Source organism: Panthera onca, chromosome B2 (genome assembly GCF_046562875.1).
Source record: "Panthera onca isolate mPanOnc1 chromosome B2, mPanOnc1 haplotype 2, whole genome shotgun sequence".
In the NCBI taxonomy this organism is placed as follows: domain Eukaryota; kingdom Metazoa; phylum Chordata; class Mammalia; order Carnivora; family Felidae; genus Panthera; species Panthera onca.
Window position 1 is genome coordinate 31,774,539 of NC_138343.1, and position 23,270 is coordinate 31,797,808.

The window sequence follows — 23,270 nt, forward strand, 5'->3', positions numbered from 1 at the left end:
AGGGCCCACAGCTAAAATTTTGACAGTCACAAATGAATCCCCAGCAGTCTGATTCCTGAGAGCATACTCTTGAGCAGAAAGCATGCTGCTGTTAGAAATGAGATGGTTTAGGGGCAGCTTGGTGGCTCAGTCGGTTAAGCGGCTGACTTCGGCTCAGGTCATGATCTTGTGCTCCATGAGTTCGAGCCCCACGTCGGGCTCTGTGCTGACAGCTCAGAGCCTGGAGCCTGTTTCAGATTCTGTGTCTCCCTCTCTCTGACCCTCCCCCGTTCATGCTCTGTCTCTCTCTGTCTCAAAAATAAATAAACGTTAAAAAAAAAAGAAATGAGATGGTTTAGGGGCACCTGGGTGGCTCAGTTGGTTGAGCATCTGACTCCGGCTCAGGTCACATTCTCATGGTTCATGGGTTTGAGCCCCACGTAGGTCTCTATGCTGGGAGCTTGGAGCCTGCTTCAGATTCTGTGTCTCCCTCTCTCTCTCTGCCTCTCTTCTGCTCACTCTGTTTCTCTCTCTCTCTCTCTCTCTCTCTCTCAAAAATAAAATAAACATTTTTAAAAATTTTTTAAAGAAGTGAGATGGTTTAGGGACGCCTGGGTGGCTCAGTCAGTTAAGCGTCCAACTCTTGATTTCAGCTCAGGTCATGATCTCACGGTTTGTTAGTTCGAGCCCCTTGTCAAGCTCTGTGCTGACAGCACTGAGCCTGCTTGAGATTCTCTCTCTCTCCCTCTCTCCCTGACCCTCCCCTACTCATACACACACTCTCTCAAAATAAATAAATAAACTTTTGTTAAAAAAAAGGAAAAAAGAAAAGAAAGAAATGAGATGATTTAGAGGAGGTGCCAACTCCTGGGAATTGGATATTTTCCCCTAGATTAGATGCTGGTACAATGTGAAGAAGAGACTCTCTCACCAATACCAAAGTAATTTCACTCTTGACTTTCATGCCACCCCCTCGTCCAAAGCAACTCCCAGACCCTAAGGAAAGCAAGATGCAAAGTCTTATGACAGTAAGAAAGCATATGCAAAGGAATTTACCACCAGTAGTCACGTGTCCCTCGCCCCCACTACCTGCTCAGGGCAGCACTACCACAGTTCTCCTTGGATGATCCACTCAGGCCAAAGAACAATCGTTGGAGGGACACATGAGTTGCGGGCCCTTCCAAGCTAGCTGTTCATACTTCACTTCAGGAGCCTGAATATACTGTTTTCACAGAACCGACACAACTGAATTAGAATAGCATTTAAAAACTGATTTTTCCCACTCCTGAGCTCCTGTTTTCCCAGCTATGGTGAAGGGTTGAAGGGAGTTACATATTTCTCAAGACAGCCAATACTAGCCATAAGCATTTTCATAAACAGTAAAATGAAAAAGAAAAAAATCCGCAATCAGCTTTCTCCACTATTTTGTGAGCAGATTATCAGAAAGTAGCTCTGCCTTCATTTGTCACATATTTCACACAAACTGATAGGAGTAAAAGCCATCGTACGGTGCTGAGACCAGGGAACAGGAGTTGGCTGAGGAGTTAGGGGTTTTCCCATTCCCCTCCCTAATGAGGGCAAGCTGTGTTTACATTAAGGCATGTTGAATTTGAAATGACAACCCACTCAGTATTAAGAAATAAGATTTATTGCCCTGAAGTGGGAAGGAATGTGGCCGTGACAGCAAAGCCACTCTGGGTTCCCCTGGGTGCAAGCCCCGGGACAGCAGATCTTCCAGCTGAGAAACCTGTACATGCCCACACGTCCCTCAGGGGCATCCCAGGGACTTCTGCTCTGAGGAGGAGAGATCCTGTGCAGGATGTGGGAAGCCTGAGCTTCCCCCGCATGCATGGTTGACACTGTTGGCACCAGACTCTGGTCAGGAAGAATCAATCTGAGGAGAGAGAAAGATGGAGGAAAGCCATCAGGGGACCCCCCCTTTCCCAAAAGCCCCTCCCTGCCTGCCACATATCCCACAGAAGTTGATCTCTCTTTGGCCCCAAGTCATCTCCAAGCACCCCTCCTACAACTCCCCATATCACCCCTCTCCCACTCAGTCATGCCTGTGACTTGTAACTCTGTGTGTGTGTGTGTGTGTGTGTGTGTGTGTGTGTGTGTAACCGGGACCCCATGTCCGTGGTGCCCGATACAGGCCTCCCCACCCAACCACAAGATGACTCTGGCATGTCCCCACAAGAGCACTGTATGCGGCTCCCATGGCTCTCCCACCCACTCCAGATGCCCCGACGTACCACCTGAGCAAGGCTTTCGGAAGTAGATGATGAGGACTAAGCCAACAATGATGCCCAGCACACCCAGGCCAAAGGCCACACCACACAGCACATTCTCCAGAAGATCAGAGGGCAGCGCATTATGGGGCACTAGGGGAAAAGGGGAGTGTGTCAGCCTGGAGACTTGATTGGTGAGGCCCCCACCCGGGGGAATTACTTGGGCGTCTGGGGTGAAAAAGGAGGAACCGAGGCATGAAAAGTTGAGGTTGCTCAGAGTGAGAATGGATTTAAACAAGATCCATGTGGAGAAAGAAGGCCCTCCCATGGGTCCATCATTTTTTGCCCCCAAAAGGAACCAGGCTTCCAGGAGGAAGTTTCTCACCCCAAAAGGCAATTGCGGTGTAGCTGTCAATCTCATGAGTTACCATGCAGGAGTAAAGGTCAGAGGGTACTGGTGTGAAGTTTAAGTAAGAAAAGGCCTGGAAGCTGAGTCCATCCACAGCTGACACAAAAGTGGGCCTGACTCCTTCCACAGGGTCCAAATGATGCTGCCAGTTCACCGTCAACGTGGGTGGGAAGAGATTACTGACAAAACAGACCAGCGTGTTGGGCTTTCCAAACTCCAGGGGCTTCAGCGTGAACACCTCAACAACAGGTAACCCTGGTGGGAGGATTGAGGTGTGAGGGAAGGAAGTAACTAGTTTAGATGGTACCCCTGAGTTTGGAAGGGAAGTGGCATACAGAGGGGAGGGCAGAGACAGAGTAGGGGACGGGCTTTGGGGGGAAAGGTGAGGGAGGAGATGGGGCTCTGAAGGAGGTCTTCTTCCAGGTAAGACCCAGACCTGAACTTAGAGGCAGAGCCAGACCCAGGCCACCCTGGGACCCTCCACCCTGATTTCCTGTGGCACTTCCTGTCTAGACCTCACACAGGCATCTAATCACATGCTGTCTTCTTGTTGAAACACAGGCACATCATCAGATACTTTCTTTCTTCCCTTCCATCCTACTGAGCATAGCAATACAAGCTCTAATATTCAGAAGGCATCAATTGGTCCCTCTTGCATTCATCAAGTTCAATAGTTTTGACCCCCTACTATGTCCTAGGCACATGCCTTTGCCCCAAAACAAAAACAGAGTACAGACTATAGTTGGTAAGGGGAGATCCAGAAGGCATTGGATAGGCAAACTGGTGTGAAAGGGAATAATTCACTGTACATGTTGAGGAGGTTAAGAATGCAGCCCCTACCCCCGCCCCCAGAGACACCCCTGACCTCTAGACACAGGGATTTTCCCTTCAAGTTTTGGTCCTATTTCCCAGATCATAGTCTGGCAGAATGCTTTGTCAAATAAAATGGCAGAAGTATCTCCAAGCTTCTGAGCCCAGTCAGCAAATTCAGGTAGGCGAGGCACTCGGGTATTCTGGGAAAAGTCGAAGGAGAAAAGCTGGTCTCCATCATAAGTTTCAGAGAGTCCAATGTTGGGACTCCAGTCCTGGCAGTACATCGTATGCAGGAACGTGTGGTTTTGCAGTTCATCCTGCCACACTGGGGTAGGAGCTGCAAAGGAGACAGAGAAAGTCAGGGAGGTGAGAGTCTCCTCCTCCTCTTTAGCTTAGAAAACAGCAAGGCATGCCTTAGGTGGAGGAGGTAGGGTTGGGGTATAACCCCTTCTTGTGTCTCTTATTAAGGCTCTCCCTCCCAATGGGGGTAAAGAAGAAATTACAGGACCTCTCCAAATCTTCCCTTGCCCATAAAAATGACAACTGTCTAAAGTTGTAAAAAATAAAATAGGTGTATTTTCTAAAGTGACAGATTCATTTGGGGCACCTGGGGGCTCAGTTGGTTAAGCCTCCAACTTCAGCTCAGGTCATGATCTCATGGTTTGTGGGTTTGAGCCCCATGTTGGGCTCTGTGCTGACAGCTCAGAGCCTGCTTCCGATGCTGTGTCTCCCTCTCTCTCTGCCCTCCCCCACTCACACTCTCTATTAAAAATAAATAAGCATTTAAAAAAATTTTTTTGATTAAATGACAGATTCAGAGTCACAGTGTTAGTTGTGTGTTTGTGTACACTGCACAGAGGCATCTGGCCAAGGAAGTAATTGGAAGCTGAAATCTAGCCTGCACTCTGGTCACCAAGCCATGCATCCTGGCACAGGCATGCATCCTCCCAAAAAAGATACCTTCGTTTAATTCACAGAAGGCCATCAATATTTACTTGTAAAGGGCCTGGGTGGGTTCTCTAGTCTTCGAGGGGAGGGTAAAGGAATGGTCATGGCCTCCCCAAGCGACAGATGACACTGCCCCATCCTACCCCCAGACAACATGGTAAACCGAAAAACCAATCTCCAGACTTCTCTTCAGCCACTTCATCAGCACAAAACCTCTCTGAAAACATCCTCACCCCTCCCTCAACCCTCCAGCCCCTGCAGTGTGACAGAACTGGAGGACTGGAGAGCTGCAAAAAATAATCCCTGTTCTTGGAGGCCCCCGGCTAGAATTCCTAGACACACACACACACAAACACACACACACACACACACACACACACACACACTAGCAGGAAACTTTCTACCCAGTACCTAATACCTAGAATAAAAGACATTTAGAGTAAGAGGGATCTTCCAGATTATTCTTCCATTCTGTCCCATCCTTTACAGAGAAGGAAACTAAGGATGAATAAAGTTAAGAAAATTTCAAGAATCACAGTGTGAGTTGATGACAGAATGCAGAGTAGAGGCCTAAATAGAACAGTGAATAATCAAATCCCAGCTCGGCCACTTTCCAAGTGTGTGAATTTGAACAAGTTACTTAAACTCTCTGAGTCTCATTTTTTTTTTCATCTGTAAAATGGATATTGTAAGCTCTGCTTCAAGAGATTGTCTTAAGTGGAAATATATAAAGCACCTGACATTGTTTGCCATCCATCCATCCACAGTTGATGTCTTTCCCAACTCTGTGATCATTTCCATTACTCCATAATGCTTCCCACCACTTACAAAGCACAGGGCTTCAAATGCAAAGAAGACTTCAAATGCTCTGGGTGGCTCCCTAGGCTCTAACCCGTCAGGACTGAAGTAAATGAGAGGTACTGTCATACCTTCAGGGGCGGTCCAGGAGTGGGGCAGCAGCCACAGGAGGTGTAAAAACCTTAGCAGTGCAGCTCCCTGCCTCTGCTCATGATCCATATCTTCACACCACACAGTGTGCTACGAGCTACCAACCAGCTGACCCAGGTCCCAGACTCCTTCCCCAGATCATGTTCCGCCAGCTACTTCCACAGTTGCCCTTGTCATTTGGCCAAACCAATCACAGAAGCGTAGGGTTTAACATCATCAGTTGCTGGGGAGAGACGTGGTTCCAGCAACCTCCTGAAGACTTGGTGTTTTCACCAGGGCAGAGTGGGGTGTGTAACTGGACTGGGAGGACAATGGAGGAATGTCTGCCTCCTGCTGGGGATCCCTCTTTAGCATCAAGCTATCAGCCTCAGCCAAGAAACCTAAGCAATGGGCTCTTCAGAGCAGCACCACCTCCTGGCAGAATGCTGTGGTGGAGAAGCTCCTCTTCTCTCAAGCAAACCCCCAGGGCTCTTCAGACCCCACCTCCTCCTCCCTCCAGCCTTCCCTCCTTTTTCTCAAAGAGGTATTCTTCGGGCATTAGCTCCAATTCATTCTGCAGAAATACATGGAGAGGTGCCTGGGTGGCTCAGTCAGTTGAGCATTTGGCTCTTGATTTCAGCTCGGGTCACGAGCTCATGGTGGTGAGATCTAGTCCCCTGTAGCGCTCAGCACTGAGCATGGAGCCTGCTTGGGATTCTCATTCTCCCTGTCTCTCTGCCCCTCCCTCACCAGTGTCTCTCCACCCCCACACACACCACACAAATAAATAAACATTTTTTAAAAAGAGAAATACATGAAAAATTTAATAAATGCTGGTATTAGGCCCAGTGCTAAAAATACAAAGATAAATAAAGGGTATTTCTGCCTTCAAAGAGCTTAAAGTCTAGTGGTGGGATCAAGAATGGGCCAAGCGTTTTGAAAGTAGTAACTTTTTGAGGATGGAGGAATAGGTGGAACATAATCAAGACCTTCTAAGAATCTTAAAGGAAAGACAATTTGACCAGCAGAACATGAGGGAAGAGAAAACCATTCCAGGGCAAGAGGTAGGCAGGTCTGTGGAGGTCAAAGGCATTCAGAGCTCCTTCCTTTGGTTGGATGTGAGTGTTGTAGAAGCTAGTCATTGTGTCCCTGTTTGGTAGTGGGGTGTGGGGGAGTGTCAAGATGAGCTAGAAATTCAAGCAAGGGTCAGATCACACAAGCCGTGTGAGACCACAAAGAGGGTCTGGCTTTCAGAGATATTAAAACTGAGAAGTGACACAATTATTTTAACTTTTAGAAAAATTGGTCTGACATTTCAAAAGATGGACTGGAGGTTGGGAAAAAATTGAGACAAAACTGCTGGTCAGAGTCTATATAGTATAGTACATCAAAATAAAAAGTTGCACACCCACACACCCACACACCACCTTTTTTTTTAGCAATATAACAATAATTTAGGTGAGAAATGATAAGAGCCTGAATTAAATCATGAACAGAGGAGACAGAGGGAATAGAATATTGGGCAATTAGGAGGTAGAATCTAAAGGGCTTGGCTACTGATTAGCCCAATGGAAGGATCAAGAATAACACTAACAGTTTCTAGATTGGGTGTCTGGGTGGGTGTAGTGATGGCCTACACTGAAACAGAAATGAATGCCTTAGAAGCCGATTTGATGAGGAAGAGAATGACTTCAGAAATGCTGGACGGCTCAGTTGGTTAATTGTCTGACTCTTGACTTCAGCTCAGGTCATTATCTCATGGTTGGTGGGATCGAGTGACAGCTCCACAGTGACAGCATGGAAGCCTGCTTAGGATTCTCTCTCTCCCTCTCTCTCTGACCCTCCCCTGCAGGCTGGCATACACACACGCGCGCGCACACACACACACACACACACACACACACACACACACTCTCTCTCTCTCTCTCAAAATAAACATTTAAAAATATTTTTTAAAAAGAAAAGATTGAGTTCAGTGTTGTACATGTTGAATCTGAGATGCCAGTGGTAGAGCCACACAGGAGGCATGAGGTATATCAATGGATCTCAGGTATGGGCTAAAAAACCTTGATTTTGGAGTCATCAGCACAAATGTTGAAGCAGAAGCAGTGGATAAGATCACGCAAGTAGGCTGTGCAGACGGAGTGGGAAGTGACACAAGGACATAAGTCTGCATAGGTTCCAACCCCACCCTCTTACAATTTATCATCCAGGATCTAGTCAGGAACATGGAACCACTCTAGGTATTTCATACTGATGGAGTTTAATACGGAGAATTGGTCCCAAAGATGTTAAAAGGGCAAGAAGTGCAAAAGAAAAAAGTGTGTGTCTGGAGGCCCAAATAGAAAAGAGGAATACCTAGAAATCAGAAGATACTATTGCCCCTCACATGGAATCCATGTCTACATCTGCTGTTGCCCTGGCACAGACACCATTACAGTTGGTTCTGGATCTACTGAAAAGGTTCCATTTTTGTCAAGGCCAGATCATTGAAAAGGTACTTTCTCTACCTCTAAGGCTGGAGTCCAGAATCACCCATTTTTGCTGCTGCCATATCTACCAGCAACGGCCACTCTGTTAGTAACTAAAGCACGAAGCTTCTTGGTTTCTCTTGTCTTCTTATCTCCCACCAGTACCTCCTATTGAGAGACTCTAACAGGAAGCCAACTGGCTAGGACATGCCTTGGGAATTATGTACCTTACAGATGCCTAGGCTGAAAAGTCCAGAACACAGTATAGGAGGGCATGGCACTGACACCAGAAAATAACCAGTACACTGAAATGGATTCATTTGTAGGAATCTAGTGACACCAGCAGCATCAAGATAGCTACAAAAGCAAAAAGGAGAGCAAGGAAGAAACAGATTCAGAAAAGTAGAGGTGTTCCATGCAGAAGGACAAGGTCAGTATAATAAAATGCTACCCAGAAGTCAAGGAAGGACTGAAGTGTCCTTAGAGTTGGTAATTATGAAACAGTTGACAAATGTATTGAGAGCAGTTTCAGTGTTGCAGTGGGAGTTGACTCCAGATTGTGGTGGGCTAAGAAGTAAGTGGGAGGTGAGGAAGAAACTGTCACTGTATATGCTGGAAGTCTAATAGAGAAGAAAAGGAGAGAAAAGACAGAAGGGGTGGGGGAAGAGGCAGCGAGAAAGATTTAATGTGGCAATTAAGTAATCTTAGAAATTAATCTATGCGAGTATGGTCCATCAGTATTTTTCAGACTTTCAAAATCCATACTCCCTTTTGAAAAATAAATAACAGCAGCAATAATAGCCAAAATCAAGAACAACCCTATTATGACCTCCTGGATATCCTGAAACACTAACACATATATTGTACGTGAGCACACTTGTGAATGTGTGTGGTGGGGGAGGGTGGAGTGCCAGGCTTGGGATAGGGTTTGGAAATCATTGTGTTACACTCCAAAAACCAGGGCATTTTCCCAGTGTCCCACTCTTTACAGGCTAACACATCAGCAGTTCCTGTGGTGGGAGAGTCAGGCCCTTGGGGGAAGCAGAAAGGAAGTTTATAACATCACCAGGACTATAGGGGGAGACATGTAGCACACAGCCACCTAGAGTCTAAGCCAGGGGTCTGCAAACTTTTTCCAAAAAGGACCAGAAAGTAAATATTTTAGGCTTTGTGGGCAACTCATCTCTGTCTCGTGTGCTCAGCTGCAGCACGAAAACAGCCACAGGCAACATGTAAATGAAACAGCATGGCTATGCTCCCGGTTTCCTCCCAGCTTTTCCTCTCACTTCCTGGGCATCTCCTTCTCAGTCTCCTTCGTGGACCACTTTGTTCCAGTCACTCTTTAAACACTGGTGTTCCCTGGAGTTTTGTTCTTAACTTTCTTTTTGCCTACAGACACGGAAATTTTAATTTCATATAATTTTCATGACATGATTCTTCTTTTGCTTTTTTTCCCCCAACCATTTAAAAATGTAATAATTGTTCTTAGATCTTGGGCCATGTAAAATATGGCAGGCTGGCTTTTGCTTCCATACCACAGTATTCTGAGCACTGCTCTATGTGTGTGGTCAGAATTGTGATGGGGAGCCTCACAATAAACCAAAAAAGAGCTCCATTCCCCCTTGGGGATGGCAATTGGTTAATGAATACATTGTGGCCCAGATACAACAGATTGTTTGGGAGGAGATTTGAGGGGAAACAGGAGGAAGAAGACTGGGTGGGAGGGCTAGGAACAGGTACAGCAGACATTGCAACTACTCTGGGTGGGAGGAAAGAAGCAACAGGGTCCAAGTTCTCCACAGACTAGAGTGTGGACAAGATCAGGATGAGCAGAAATATAACCACCCATCATCAAGACTCTGGCAAGATGCAGTTAACTCCTTTCTCTCCCAGTATAAATAGTACCAAGTTCAAATAGTTATGACTACCCTCCCCTCTATGCAATCCTTCTTCCTGTCAGGACTCTCCAACAAGTTCCATAACAGATATTTCAAAGAGAGTCTGTAATTAGTCTGGGAAGGGGTGCCTGTGTGGCTCAGTCCGTTAAGCGTCTGACTCTTGATCTCATCCCAGGTCTTAATGTAATTAGTCTGGGAAGTGGTAATTAAGGGTAAGAGGAGCAAGGTAGCCAGTTCTGTATTCTAGTAACTCACTGTCTCTTTTGGTCATTAGATAGGAATGTCCCTGAAAATAATGGCACCTGTAAATCCAGCAGGCCATGGCTTTCTAACAGCTCTCCCATCCCTTTTTAGTACTGTTCCATTTATTTTTCCTGGCAAGGTGGAATTTCCTGAAAAAGGTGTGGGTTACCATCTTTCCACTTTCACACTTGCCATTTAATCCGTAACCCTCAACAAAGGATTGTTCACCAGTATTTTTGTGTAGCTAAATCAAATGGATTCTTGGTAACATTTGACACTGTTGGCCATGCCCTCCTTCTTCAAATGGTCTATTTTTTGGCATCCTGAATGGCACTCTCCTAATTTTTCCTCCCACTTCTCTGGCGTCCTCTTCTCCATCTTCTTTGTGGACTCCTTTCTTAAGACTTGCTGTTCCCTGGAGTTTTATCCTCAACCTTTTCTCTTCTTACATTACATTTGTCCTGGATGGCATGCTTTAGTAGCCACCCATTTTCTGATATCTCCCAAATTTGCCCCTTGAACTCAGATCTTGGCCTGAGTTCCATACTACCCATATAGTTAACTTTTAGCTTTTTGGACATTTCCACTTGAACTCCACAGCCGTTCTCAAACTGTATTCTCCACAAAAGTCCCATGCAGAACTTCATCTCACAAACCCTGAGATCATGACCTGAACTGAAATCAAGAGCTGGACATTCAACCAACTGAGCCACCCAGGCACCCCTAACTTAACTTTTAAGTTTGTTTGTTTGTTTGTTTGTTTTGAGAGAGAGAGCACGAGCAGGGGAAGGGCAGAGAGAGAGAGGGAGAGCAGGTGCAAGGAGAGATGGAGCAAGCAGGCTCTGCACCATCAGTGCAGAGACGGACACAGGGCTTGAACTCATGAACCGTGAGATGGTGACCTGAGCCGAAACCAAGGGTAGGATGCTCAACCCACTGAGCCACCCAGGCACTCTTTCCCTAACTTAACTTTTAAAATGGCAATTTATTGGAAGGATACTGAACTAGCTCATGAAATCGAAAGAAGAGTGAATAAGCTAGCCTCAGGAAGGGGAGCTTCATGGGCCTTAGCAGCAAGGGTTGAGCTGCCATTAATATGCCTCACTTTTAAATTTTTTTTTTTTTTTTTCCAACGTTTTTTATTTATTTTTGGGACAGAGAGAGACAGAGCATGAACGGGGGAGGGGCAGAGAGAGAGGGAGACACAGAATCGGAAACAGGCTCCAGGCTCCGAGCCATCAGCCCAGAGCCTGACGCGGGGCTCGAACTCACGGACCGTGAGATCGTGACCTGGCTGAAGTCGGACGCTTAACCGACTGCGCCACCCAGGCGCCCCATGCCTCACTTTTAAAGACCTCCAGCCTCCATCTCTCAAGTTTCACATTGCTGGGAGAGACAATCTGACTGGCTCAGCTGGTATTAAGTGTGTATCTCTAGATCCAATTAGCTGTGGCCAGGCACACTATCACCTCTATGTATCAGAGTTATTTCCAGAGAAGGGAGAGTCATCATGAACCAAAAACCACCTCAATACAGCTATCTTCCATATATGGCATCCCTGACACTTGCCTGAGATCATCTGAGGCATAAACATGAGGTTAAATCTATGTATTAATGCATAGATATCATTTCCTAACTGCCTGGGTAAATCTGTGTATTAATGCACAGATAGTTTTTCCTAACTGCCAGATATATATGTCATCTACTTGATGATCTCTGGCCTGTCACAAGATTGCCACAAATTCAAAATATGCTAATATGATTCAATGTTGATTTATTAATAATAAAAATATTTATATTGCACTAACTGATTTCCTTTGGATCTATGACTAAAGGAAGTTTGTGTTTATTTGTTTGTTTGTTTACTGTGAGGGGCTCCTGGGAGGTTCAGTCCATTAAGCGACTGACTCTTGATCTCAGCTCAGGTCGTGATCTCACAGTTCATGGGACGGAGCCCCACATCGGGCTCTGTGCTGATAGCATGGAGCAGGCCTGGAATATAAGTTAATAAACTTAAAAATAAATTTTAGGGGCGCCTGGGTGGCTTGGTCAGTTAAGCATCTGACTTCGGCTCAGGTCATGATCTCACGGCCCGTGAGTTCGAGCCCTGCGTCAGGCTCTGTGCTGACAGCTCAGAGCCTGGAGCCTGTTTCAGATTCTGTGTCTCCCTCTCCCTCTGCCCCTCCCCTGTTCATGCTCTGTCTCTCTCTGTCTCAAAAATAAATAAACGTTGAAAAAAAAATTTTTTAAATTAAAAAAATAAATTTTAAAAATAAAAATAAATAAATAAAATCTTTTTAAATAAATAAATAAATTTTACTGTGAAAAATATCAAACATACATGAAAGAGAAGAATCTAATAAATCCCTATGTACTCTCATGAGTTTCAATACTTTTCAACCTTCTAAAACTCTTCCATCCTTGTTTCATCTATTCTCCCGTCCCACATCCTTTTTTGTTTTCACCCCCTGGGGTATCTTAAACAAATTCTGTCATTACATGTCACCAGGAAATATTTCTAAGAAATATTTCTAAGAAAATAACTTTTCTTTTAATATAATACACTACTATCACCACAACCAACAAAATTAAAAACAAATGCTTAACTTCTTTTAAACCAATCTGTGTTCATTTTTCCCCAATTATCTCACAAATGTCTAAGATCAAGAAATTTTATTTTCTTTTTTTTTAAGTTTATTTATTTATTTTGAGAGAGAGAGAGCTGGGGAGGGGCAGAAAGAGAGAGAGGGAGAGAGAGAGAATCTCAAGCAGGCTCCATGCTCAGAGTGGAGCCCAGTGCAGGGCTCGATCTCACATACCAGGAGATCATGACCCGAGCCAAAATCAAGAGCTGGATGCTCAACTGACTGAGTGACCCAGGCACCCCTAAGAGAAAATTTTAAATGAAAAGCAGTGTCTTATGGTTTCCAAACTGCATTCATTTCAAAAGTATTGGTGAGTTTTCTATTTTACATTATGTCTTATAAACCCGTTAATGGTTCAGTAATGAATTCTATCAGGTGAATTAAGTTTAGCAGTTACTATTTTGAATGCACCTCCATCTCAAAATTTACAAAACTAAACTCATCACCTTCCCTTCCCAACAAGTTTCCACTCCTATATTCAAGATCTCAATAAATAATTTGACTATCCAATCAGTCATCCAAGCTACAAATTTGTGAGTCAACCTTGACAACTTCATCTTCCTCAAACCTTCTCATCTAATTGTTTACCAACTCCTATCAATTTGACCTTGTTAATATATTTTGAATCTGTCCTTTTCTTCCCATTCCCAGTGGGTCAGGCCTTCATTGATTTGCTTGCTTTTTCCTGGATTACTTATTCTTGATCTGTCTCTTGTCTTATTTTCCAGTGCTGCCAAAGGAATCTTTTTATTATACATATTTGATCACATCATACTTTTATATAAAAAACCTTTGATGATTCTCTGTAATCTGTTTGCCTTAGTACGATGCTTAATGACCTGGATCCTATTTAACCTACTTCTATATGTCCTTTGAGATGAAATCTCACCTCCTTCAGGAAGCTTTGGAACATAGAGTGGAGATTAGTAGCCTCTTCAGCATGCTTCCACAGCACCCTGTGCCTGCCGTTACCATCATTTTTATTGTATTATTCTATTTGTATATTTGCTTCATGGTCACCTCACCCTCACTGCAGGATCCTTAAGGAATCATGTCCTATTCTTTCTTTTTACATTCTTAGCATCCACCAAGAAGGTCTACCAAGTAACTACTCACTGGACGAATGAGCTATCACTAAGGATGTTGAAACTGACCCTGAAGAGCCTTCAAGCGTTAGATGAATGATAGATAATCCCTTCCAGTACAGATACTTCACAGTAGGTCTTCCCAGGCATGCCTATGGGCTACTCTGCAAATACTCCCTCCTCCCAACTGCCTTCCCTGTGCATCCCACTTTTCTCCCCACTTTTCCCATTTCATTCGAGGTCCTTCCCAAGCTCCTTGCCAACTGTCACTTTCTTCCTACTCCCTTCTACCTCCTATTTCAGAGCCTGAACCTAGCCATCCAGCTCTCATTTACCCTCATTCCCAGCTCAATGTATCTCTTCACACCCATATTCATTCTTTGCTTTAGCCACCTTATTAGGATGTAGCAATTCTGTCAACTACTCTACAAGGTTGGAATTTATCATTCCATATATAAACAAGAAAACCAGGGCTCAAAGAGGTTTATTTATTTATTTATTTATTTATTTATTTATTTATTTAGCAAATATGTACTGACCACCCTCTATATGCCTGGCAGTATGCTGGACACCAGACATCTACCGTCAACAAACTTATAATCTAGTAAAAACAGAGACACTGATCAAGTAAACAAACTTATAAAAACAAATTCTAAAAGGCACTATGAAGGAAAACAACTGAGATCTGTAAGACTAACTGGAGTGGGGAACCACTGATACTGAGTAGGAGTTAGTCAGGCAGAGTGGGAAGAATGCTCCCATGGAGGGAACAGCGTGTGTAAGGCCCTAAGACAGGCAAGAGACTGGCTCATTCAAGGACATGAAGGAAGATCAGTGTGGTTGGAGCATAATCAGTGAGTAGGAAGAGACACTAGTTGAGGCCAGAGGCAGGCAGAAAAGCAAGACCACATGGGATCTTGTGGACCACAGGGAAGGCTTGGGCCCTCTTCTAACCACAGTTAGTCCTGAGACTGTGACTGCTTTATTCCTTATCTCACGTGTGAATGCATACTAAGATTTCTAGCTGATCTACCTCCAGTATCTCAGAAGCCAATCCATGTGCACACTGTTGCCAAATAAATCTTCCAATAAAGGTAGCTCTCACTTCCCCTCTCAGAAACGTAAATAGCTCCTTTCTTTCTACTGTATTTTAGTCTGCATTACTTGGCCTGGGTTTTCAGGTCTCCCATACTCTGCATTCTATCCCCAGACTACAGAAACTGCTCTCCATTATCAGTAATGACTCCTAGTGCGTTTTTCCCCTTTGTTCCCTTACACTTATTGGCAGAATCTCATTTGTTCATTCAATCAGAACAAGGTTCTTAACCTAAGGTCCACATGCCACAAAATTCAAGGGTCCATGAGCTTGGATGCAATTTTTTTTATTTTCAATAACATCTAATTGAAATTTAATTTTGTGAATGTAGAAAATAAATCTTTGTAGTGCTGGCAGTACCTTTAATGTTGTCATCAATAGAAATCATCAATTAATATTTTCATATCACATATACAGACATCTCAAACTATCTCAAAATATGAGCTGTTAGACCTGCCAATAAATCATTTTTATGTGTTAAGAACCACATGTATTATATTAATATGGAAGCATATATTACTGGATCATCACACATTTCTTTAAACATTCTGATAACTGTATATTTCATTTATCTATTTACAAAGAGTATTGTCAGACAAGGTCCAAAGGCTTCACCACACTGCCAAAAATGTTCATAGCACAAATAAGCATGACAACCCCTGATTAGTCATTCATTTAACAAATGAAGTCCTTACTGGAGCCCTCTCTTGTTCTGGCCCCTCTTCACATTCTGTCGTTCTGCTTTTCCTTCTTGTCTGATGCTCTTTCATTGGTTCCACTTCCCATTCTGTTCCCTGCATGAGGATCTAACCCAAAGCTCAATCTTTGGCTCACAACTAAATTCTGTTTCATACTTCCTCCCTTGGAAATCTCACCTACCTACATGACTGATTCAAACATCAATTCAAAGATGACTCCCAAATCAACCTTTCCTAATCTTTTTTCCTCCAACTTCAATCCTAGATTTTAAACTACCTGCTGTGTCGAGCAACCAGAAAAACAGACCTGTTCTTATTCACAGGCAGACTGCCTGGGGTTCAAATCCCAGCTCTGATCACTTACTAAAAGTGTGGCACAAGTAAATTATCTAACATCTGTTGCTCCAGTTGCTTCATTTGATAAATGGGGGTGATAATAATAGTATCTACTTTATTAGGTTATATGAATTAAGGGTTAACATATGTATAGCACTTATGACATTTCAAGTACTCAATAAATGTGAGCTATCACTGGTCTCATCTCCTTTCAACCCCTGACACTCGTATTTGGTGTTTATTAAAAGGTGCAGTGCTAGCCATTGGGAATATAAAGATAGAGTTCTTACCTCATGACATAACATTGATCAAGTCATTTCTCCAAAACTTTCAGTGACTCCTCAGCTGGTCCAAACTTAATGGCACTCGAAATCCTTTACAATAGTGTCTCAAATAAATTTAGCTTCCAGTCTTCTCTCCTCTGACTCTACTTCTTATATATTCATATATATTTTACTCTGGCCAGATTGGACCACACTTCTCTCTGTGAAGATGACCTGGCTGTCCTGCTTCTGTCCTTCCCTCACACCATTCCAATGTCTAAATTATGAGCTTGACAGCAATGATTATGTCTTACTACAATTATTTCCCCAATACTATGAATGATGCCCTGTAAACACGCACATTACAATCTTATCTAAGTTACACATTTAAGAGACAATTTCCTTCCACATTTGCTCACTTTGTGAGCACTCACATTGGCCAGTTGCTATGCCAGGAGCTGTGGGTATTTTGAAAAAAAGAATACAAGATGTCCCCGTTCTCAAGATCAAAGCCTAGTAAGGGAATCATGTAATCACATAAATGCCATTCACCATGAAAGGTGCAATCATAAGAGCAAGGGACCCCAAAGAATGAGCAGTCAGCTCAATTTGGAAGGCAAGAGTAGGCTTTTCAGATGATGGATTTGGGGCTTAGATGGATTGGAGAAGAGCTTATTCTGTGTAAGAGAGCAGTATGTGTCAAATACAGAGACATAAAACAAAATGGTTGTCTGGGGAACAGTTCATTTATGGCTGGAGTATAAGGCCCAAGGGGAAGTGGCTAGACAGAAAGCTGGTGAACTTTCTGGTAAGCATAGGCATTTGGACTTTATCACATGGGCAATGAGGAATCAATATAGGGTTTAAACAAGTAAATTATCTAACATCTGTTGCTCCAGTTGCTTCATTTGATAAATGGGGGTGATAATAATAGTATCTACTTTATTAGGTTATATGAATTAAGGGTTAACATATGTATAGCACTTATGACATTTCAAGTACTCAATAAATGTGAGCTATCACTGGTCTCATCTCCTTTCAACCCCTGACACTCGTATTTGGCCAGAGCTGTATTTTGGAAAGCTCACTCCTGGCAGTATTGTGGCAGAGGCAGAGAAGAAAATCTAAAGCAGTACTGTTCAACAGAACTTTCTGCAATGATGGAAATGTTCTATCATTTCTGCTGTCCAATATGACAGCCACTAGCCACATGTGGTTAACGAGAATTTGGAATGCAGCTAGTGCAACCAAGGAACTGAGGAATTTAATATTAATTTAAATAGTAACATGTGCCCAGTGGCCATGTATTGGACAGTACAGCTTTAGAGATAGAGAAATCAGTTAGGAACCTGTTGATGTAGCTCAGGTGATGGGTCTATGACAGAATGTGATTCAGTAAATACTTTAGAGGCAAAATGATAAGTCTAGTGGATATAAAGTTGTGGGGGAAAAAATCAAGAATGGGCTCCCAGATTCCAGGCTTTGTGACTGAATAGCTACAATTGGCCAGGATAATACAGAAGATCTAGCATGCACAGATTGCATCAATCTGGAACTTGCTGACATCTCTGAGGGTTATCCAAGTGGTAATATTTAGTAGCAAGTTTAGTTCAGGAGTCTTCTGAACTCTGTAAAGATACACATTTGAGAGGCTTAGAGCCATTAAGTGAGATTACTCAGAGAAGATGAACAGAACTAGAAGCAAACTGAGGCAAAATCCTCACAAACATCAACCCATAGGAAGAGGCTGAAGAAGAGTCCACAAAGGAGACCAGAGAGGAGCAGTTGAACAAGTAGGAAAAGAAACAGGTGAGACTGGTAACAGAAATCAAGGGTGTAGAGAATTTCAGGAAGTATGATCAAATGTCAAATGTCTCATAGGACAAGTAAGGTGAGAACTGAAAAGTGCATCCCGACTTTGCCAATTAGGACGTTCTTGGTGACATCTGCCAGAAGTTTCAATAATGGAAGAAATGGGCTGAAGAGTGGGAATGGGGCTGAAAGGGGAAAATTTAGATGATATTTTCAGGTCTTGACTGTGCAGAGTAGCTCAGAGGCAAATAGTCTACAAGACAGATATTGATAAGGTTTTCTTTCTTTTTTTTTTTTTTTTTTTTTTTTGAGGCTGACAAACCAGTAGAAGGGAGACGTTAAAAATGCCAATGGGAATGAAAAATACCTTTAGAATAACAGATAAGGTGGACCAGGTCTAAAGAAAAAGCATTCTCCTGCAGGAGAAAGTTCTCCTGCAGGTTGGCTCTTCTGTTCTGTTCTATCGGTAGAGAATAGGGGTTACGAAGATTTGAACCCACACATTGAGGGTCAAGGGGGAAATTACTGGCTACAAACAAATAAAAGGGCTGCTTTAGGTGGCAACAGAATCACCGTAACATCCTTGATTCAACATTGAGAGAATAGAGGACAAAGCCTTAGGAAAAAGTAGAAGAGTTTTAACTTAAATGGTAGAGCATGGTAGATCATGCAAGAAGTGCATGAATGGTAGATCAAGAAGAATGTGATCAGAGAGCTGGTAAGTTTTGTAGGAGGCAAGGAGTGGAGATTGGCAGGTCTCAGTGAAACGATGAAGTCTCGGTAGGTTCAGGGGAAATCAGAGGCTGTAAAGCTGCCGAACAAAATGCCCACATTCACAGTCCGCACTTCATCTCCGTGCCCACATTCACAGTCCGCACTTCATCTCCCACCGGAGGCACCAAGGTGATAAACTCCCTTTCCCCTGGTCGAACTACTCTACACCCGGGGAAGGGCCCCACCCTGCAAGCCCTCACATCTCCAGGTCCAAGTTCCCACCGTCCTTCACGGACAACAGCCTGGCGGCGCGCGTTTCCGCTGGACTCTGTCCAGGACGAACTAAGCGGCACTTTACACCTGCCTAAAAGGAACCAAGTCAGGCCGCCCCGGGGCGCCCGGTGAGGCGGCCAGCAACGAGGGAGGAGCCGCCGAGGGAAGGGATTTGCGCGCCGCACCCGTTTCCGCTCCACCCACAGCGCGCGCTCCCAGCACAGGCTAGGGAGCAGCCGTGCCTGCGGACGCATGCGCTCTGCTGCTCCCTCCCGCGGTCTCCCGCGCTCCTTTCCCCTCCCCCAATCCGATCGCACCCTTGCGCCTGCGCAGTGGACGATCCCGGCTGCGGCAGCCATGCTGAACCCGTACGGAGAGGCTAGTGGGGGGGACAAGGTCGACGACAGCGGGATAGGAAGACGGGGATATGGAGAAGCAGCGGCATTAGAACACCATGGGTCTCTGGAGCTAGGCCAAGGCCATGGGGCCTCCTTGGTCCCTGGCGCGACCCCCAGAAACCTTCGGAAAACTGGTCCTCGTGGAGGGGGGCAAAGGGGGATGGCTGGCACGTGACCTGGGTCAGCCAATCTGGGTGTTGCTGACGTGGCGGCGCGGTCCCGATCATCTCCCCACCCCCCAGCTCCGTCGGGAAGGGAGGGGCTGGGGGTTACGCCCCCTCCCCCAACACAGCTTCAGTTTCCCGGGGGGGTGACACCCCGGATTACATCCTCCTTCCCCCTCCCCCCGCATCAAGCCGAGGGGAACGTGGGCTCCCCCCTGGAAGATTCCAGGTTCCAGGTGAGAAGGGGCCCTTGGGGGGCGGGGATGTTGCTGGTTATTTAAATGCTTAACCAATGGTGGGGAGTCGGGGGGGGGGGTAATTCTTGGGGTTCAGAGAAGAACCTGAGGGTGGGAGGGTTTGTCCTTCAAACAGTTTACAGCCAATGGGAGCTGGGGGGGGGGGGGCGAGAGCAGGAGAGGGCCCCTCATATGGGGGAGGGGAATGGCCAACCTCATGCCTCCATACCAGTTGGAGGGCAAAGGGGCGTGGGGGCGGTGTGTCCCCCCCAAACCATTCGTCCCCTGGGGGTAGAGGAGTCCAGAGCCAGGTGAGGCTTCCTTTTGACGGCCGGAGGGAGGGGTGACCTAGTGGGCTGAGGTGTGGGAGTGGTGAATGTATTTCCTACTCTTGGGATGTGAGTGGGCAACCCGGGTTGTGAACTGAGATTGTTTCCGGGCGCCCACTCCCTTTCTCTCCAGAGACTCTGGAAGGAGCATTTCTGTGCTTTTGTGTCAGCGGTAGGAAGCTCGCAGTCATCACATGGCATGCTGGAGGTTACGCTTCGAGTCGCTTATCGAATTTGTGTGCATTCACGTGGACACGGCCTGTGGAGCCTTCTGCACAAACCTTCGTTGCCTCGGTGGGGTCTTAGCTCAGCATGTTGCCCCAGGCTGGGGAGGGCTTACAGGCTGAAAGCTTGGGGTTCGCTTGAGAGCAGAAACCCAAACCCTAGGTGGGTGCTGGGAGGGCGGTAGAAAGCGTGGTCTGAGACAGGAGGGAGTGAGGCTTAGGACCTGGAATGATTTCACAGCTCACAAGGTTTCGGGTTTCTCCAGGGTGGCGTCTTTTGCCTCCTTCGTCCCTTCCCCCATTCCTGAACAGTTCTCTCCTTGTCTACTGCGGGGGAGGGAACGGAAAGGAGGGAAGAGTTACTTTTCCAAATTCCTGACTAGCTGTTAGCCTCCCCTGTGACTCATGTGGGGGAAGGGAGGATTGGGAGGGAGTGGGGAGCAGTGATTTTCCGGAATGCAGGAAAGTAAGCCAGTCGCTTTCGAAGACCCAGAATCTTCGCGACCTCCTAAATTTTTCTTCTCGGCTGGCCCCCTAATGGGCCTCTGCAAACTTGCGAGGCCTCGGCCGGAGAACTGCAGATTTAGGAGGCTGGGCCACTAGGGGGAGGGGAATGGGGGGGAGGGGAGAAGGCCTCTCAAAGTTGCTGTGTCATTGCCCTCCCTGCTGCAGCTACCCGCGCCAGCCCGCATGTACTTGTGGGGCCGAAGCCTGATCCCTGCGTGGGGGGAGGGCGGTAGTAATAGGGGAAGAGGCTTCCTTCCCGGTGTGCACTTCCCCCCGCAGGGTTTGCCCGACTCGGGTGGTCGAGAAGACGTGAGATTGGCGGCCATTTTAGACGCAGTAACCGAGGTTAGGGCTCAAGAGCTACTGCGAAAGGAGGGAGGGTGATGTGGTTGGAGCGCAAGGACCTAGGCCCTCACGAGCTTTTCCGGGGTGGTGGCCTCTTATGTTCGTTGATTTACATTAATTTCTTTTCTCAGATATGCAGTCTGTTTTCTATCTTGGTATCCAGAGAAGGGGAGATGGAGGGAGAGGGAGACCTCCCGCTCCAGCCCAGGTTGGGGATAATTCACTCCCATAAGGGGACGAGGGTGGGTGGGCCCAGAGATGGCTTGAGAGATCTTGGCCTCATTGTAATTCTGGCTCTTTATTCCTAAGTAGTCTAACCTTATTCAGGTAACTAGAGTGTGGGGAAGACTTGGTGGGTGGGTTGGGGGAGGGGGCGAGACTGAGCTCCCAAAATGGCTCCTGCCCCTCCTCGGAGGCGGACGGCCCAGGGGGGAGGGGAGGAGGGGAGAGAAAGAGGGGGAGGGCTAGTCTGAGCCGCTGCCGCCGCCTCCTCCGCTCGCCCTCCTCCCTGGCGCTGACCGATGGACCAGCCGCTCCGTGGGGAGGACTCCGGACCCTGGTGGGGGGATGGGGGAGCCCTGCCGCCCCCATGGCGGTGGGACCCTAATAGGGGGGTGTGGGCCTGCCCTCGGGGTTGGGGAGGGCCGGGAGCTTGGGGAAAGGTCTGAGCTCGCCAGGAGGGGGAGGGTGTTCACCCTGATTCGCCCCTCACAGGACTTGCTTTTTCCGCTCTGAGCCAGGCACCGGAATGAAGTTTAGGGAGGAGGTGGGTTTCGATTTCTAGAGTATATCGGTATGTTTGGAGCTCTTTCTCCCACTAAGGGCTGCCGGGATTTTGTCGAGCAGGCAGATACTTAATAGTTAACTGAAGGTATGAGCAGGGAGGGATTGGAGAGGTGCTTGGGTGCAAGTTTTGGGAACGTGTTCTAGATTTGGTTGTGTTGATAAGCCTTTGGGAGCCCAGATTGTTAGTGTTTTGCCTTTGTTTTTCGATTTTTTGAACTGGGGAAAGACGGGGAGGCTTTTAATAATGCGGCAGGCCTGTATTTTTGATTGTGGAGTATGGGAAGGGTAGATCCCTTCTTTGTTACTTCTGGGAACCCTTAGTTATTTGCCAGAGAAGCAGGCCGCGCGTTCTAAGATGGCGTCTTCTTCCTCGTTTCAGATTCTTCACTGCAGCGGCGCCTCTGCCGAGGACAACAACCCGCCGGGCGTCCTGCGGCCACACCCTGGCGGGCCCAGGCTGGTTACGCCCACGCGGCCCCCTCCGGTCCGGTCGGTGTGGCCAATGGAGGAGCTACGAATGGCACGACCTGCCCGAGCTTGGCAGTCGCCGGTGGTACCGGGCTTGGACGCCTGGGAAGACTTTGTTGGAAGGGGAGGCGGGGAGAGGGTGCTGCACCCATGCCAACCTCTCTGTTTCCCTGGAGTCGCCGAACCACAGCGCAGCCAATTGGCTCAAAGATGTGGCGGGTTGCCTGTTCCCTATGGGTCTATGCGGCACTCTTCTGCCTAGTGACTGACACCTTGGAAATGAAGCTTATGACGTCATCGCTCCAGTCAACCAATAGAAAGCGCTCCCGCGGAGAGGTGTTCCTCCCCTTTCGACTCTGCTTCTTCACGCGCGTGAGCGAGCGTGCGCGCGCGGAGGGGGTGGGGGAAATCTCGAGCACGGTGGCGCGCATGAGCGACGAAGCTCCTCCTCCCTGCCTATATATAAAGGGCTGGCGCGGGGCTCGGCGGCGCCATTTCGCGCTGGAGTGGAGCAGCCTCTAGAACGAGCTGGAGGATTCTGCCTACTGATAGAGAGCCTTCGAGTCGTCGGGGGCCGCCATTGCAATCCACGTCCATCCGTTTGGAAATGGCCTTCGTCTCGGCCTATGACCGGCCCCGGCGGACAGTGCAGACCCCATAGAAGCCCCCGACGCTCCCCTTTTTCGGGCCCCGCCCAATCCTCGGAGTCTGTCCACCCCCTCTACTCCGCCCTCAAGAGGATTTCAAAGATGGAGGCGGCGGCTCCCTAAACCACTTTTCGTGTTCATCCGCCTCCATCCGAGATCGAAACGGGACCTCGTCCGCTGCGGGCAGTCCCAGCAGGAAGAGGGGATCCTTGCAGATGAACAACGGGCAATATTGACGACGGTGTCCGGGATTGGGGGCCGTCCTAGTGTTTGAGGAGTCTGTCCCCCCTCGCTCGCCCGCCTCTGCTGAGGCCGCCGCCATTTTCTC

General features: G+C 46.8%; 2 protein-coding genes across 2 annotated transcripts in view; one reads left to right on the top strand and one right to left on the bottom strand.

Moving 5' to 3' along the window:
• Positions 1 to 1,611: 1,611 nt before the first annotated feature.
• LOC132666308 (HLA class II histocompatibility antigen, DM alpha chain) lies at positions 1,612 to 5,472 on the bottom strand. The gene is made up of 5 exons (XM_060614323.3): positions 5,307 to 5,472; positions 3,482 to 3,766; positions 2,593 to 2,871; positions 2,232 to 2,360; positions 1,612 to 1,873 (listed from the first exon to the last, which is right to left on the bottom strand). The coding sequence occupies exons 1-5, from the start codon at positions 5,392 to 5,394 to the stop codon at positions 1,869 to 1,871; spliced, it is 786 nt and encodes a 261-aa protein (XP_060470306.3). The 5' UTR covers positions 5,395 to 5,472; the 3' UTR covers positions 1,612 to 1,868.
• Positions 5,473 to 22,274: 16,802 nt separating this feature from the next.
• Positions 22,275 to 23,270, top strand: part of RPS18 (ribosomal protein S18) — a 193,827-nt gene continuing 192,831 nt past the window's right edge. The window contains exon 1 of the mRNA XM_060614345.3: positions 22,275 to 23,264. Coding sequence (XP_060470328.1) covers positions 23,263 to 23,264 — 2 coding nt within the window. The 5' untranslated portion in view covers positions 22,275 to 23,262. The remainder of the gene's footprint in view (positions 23,265 to 23,270) is intronic.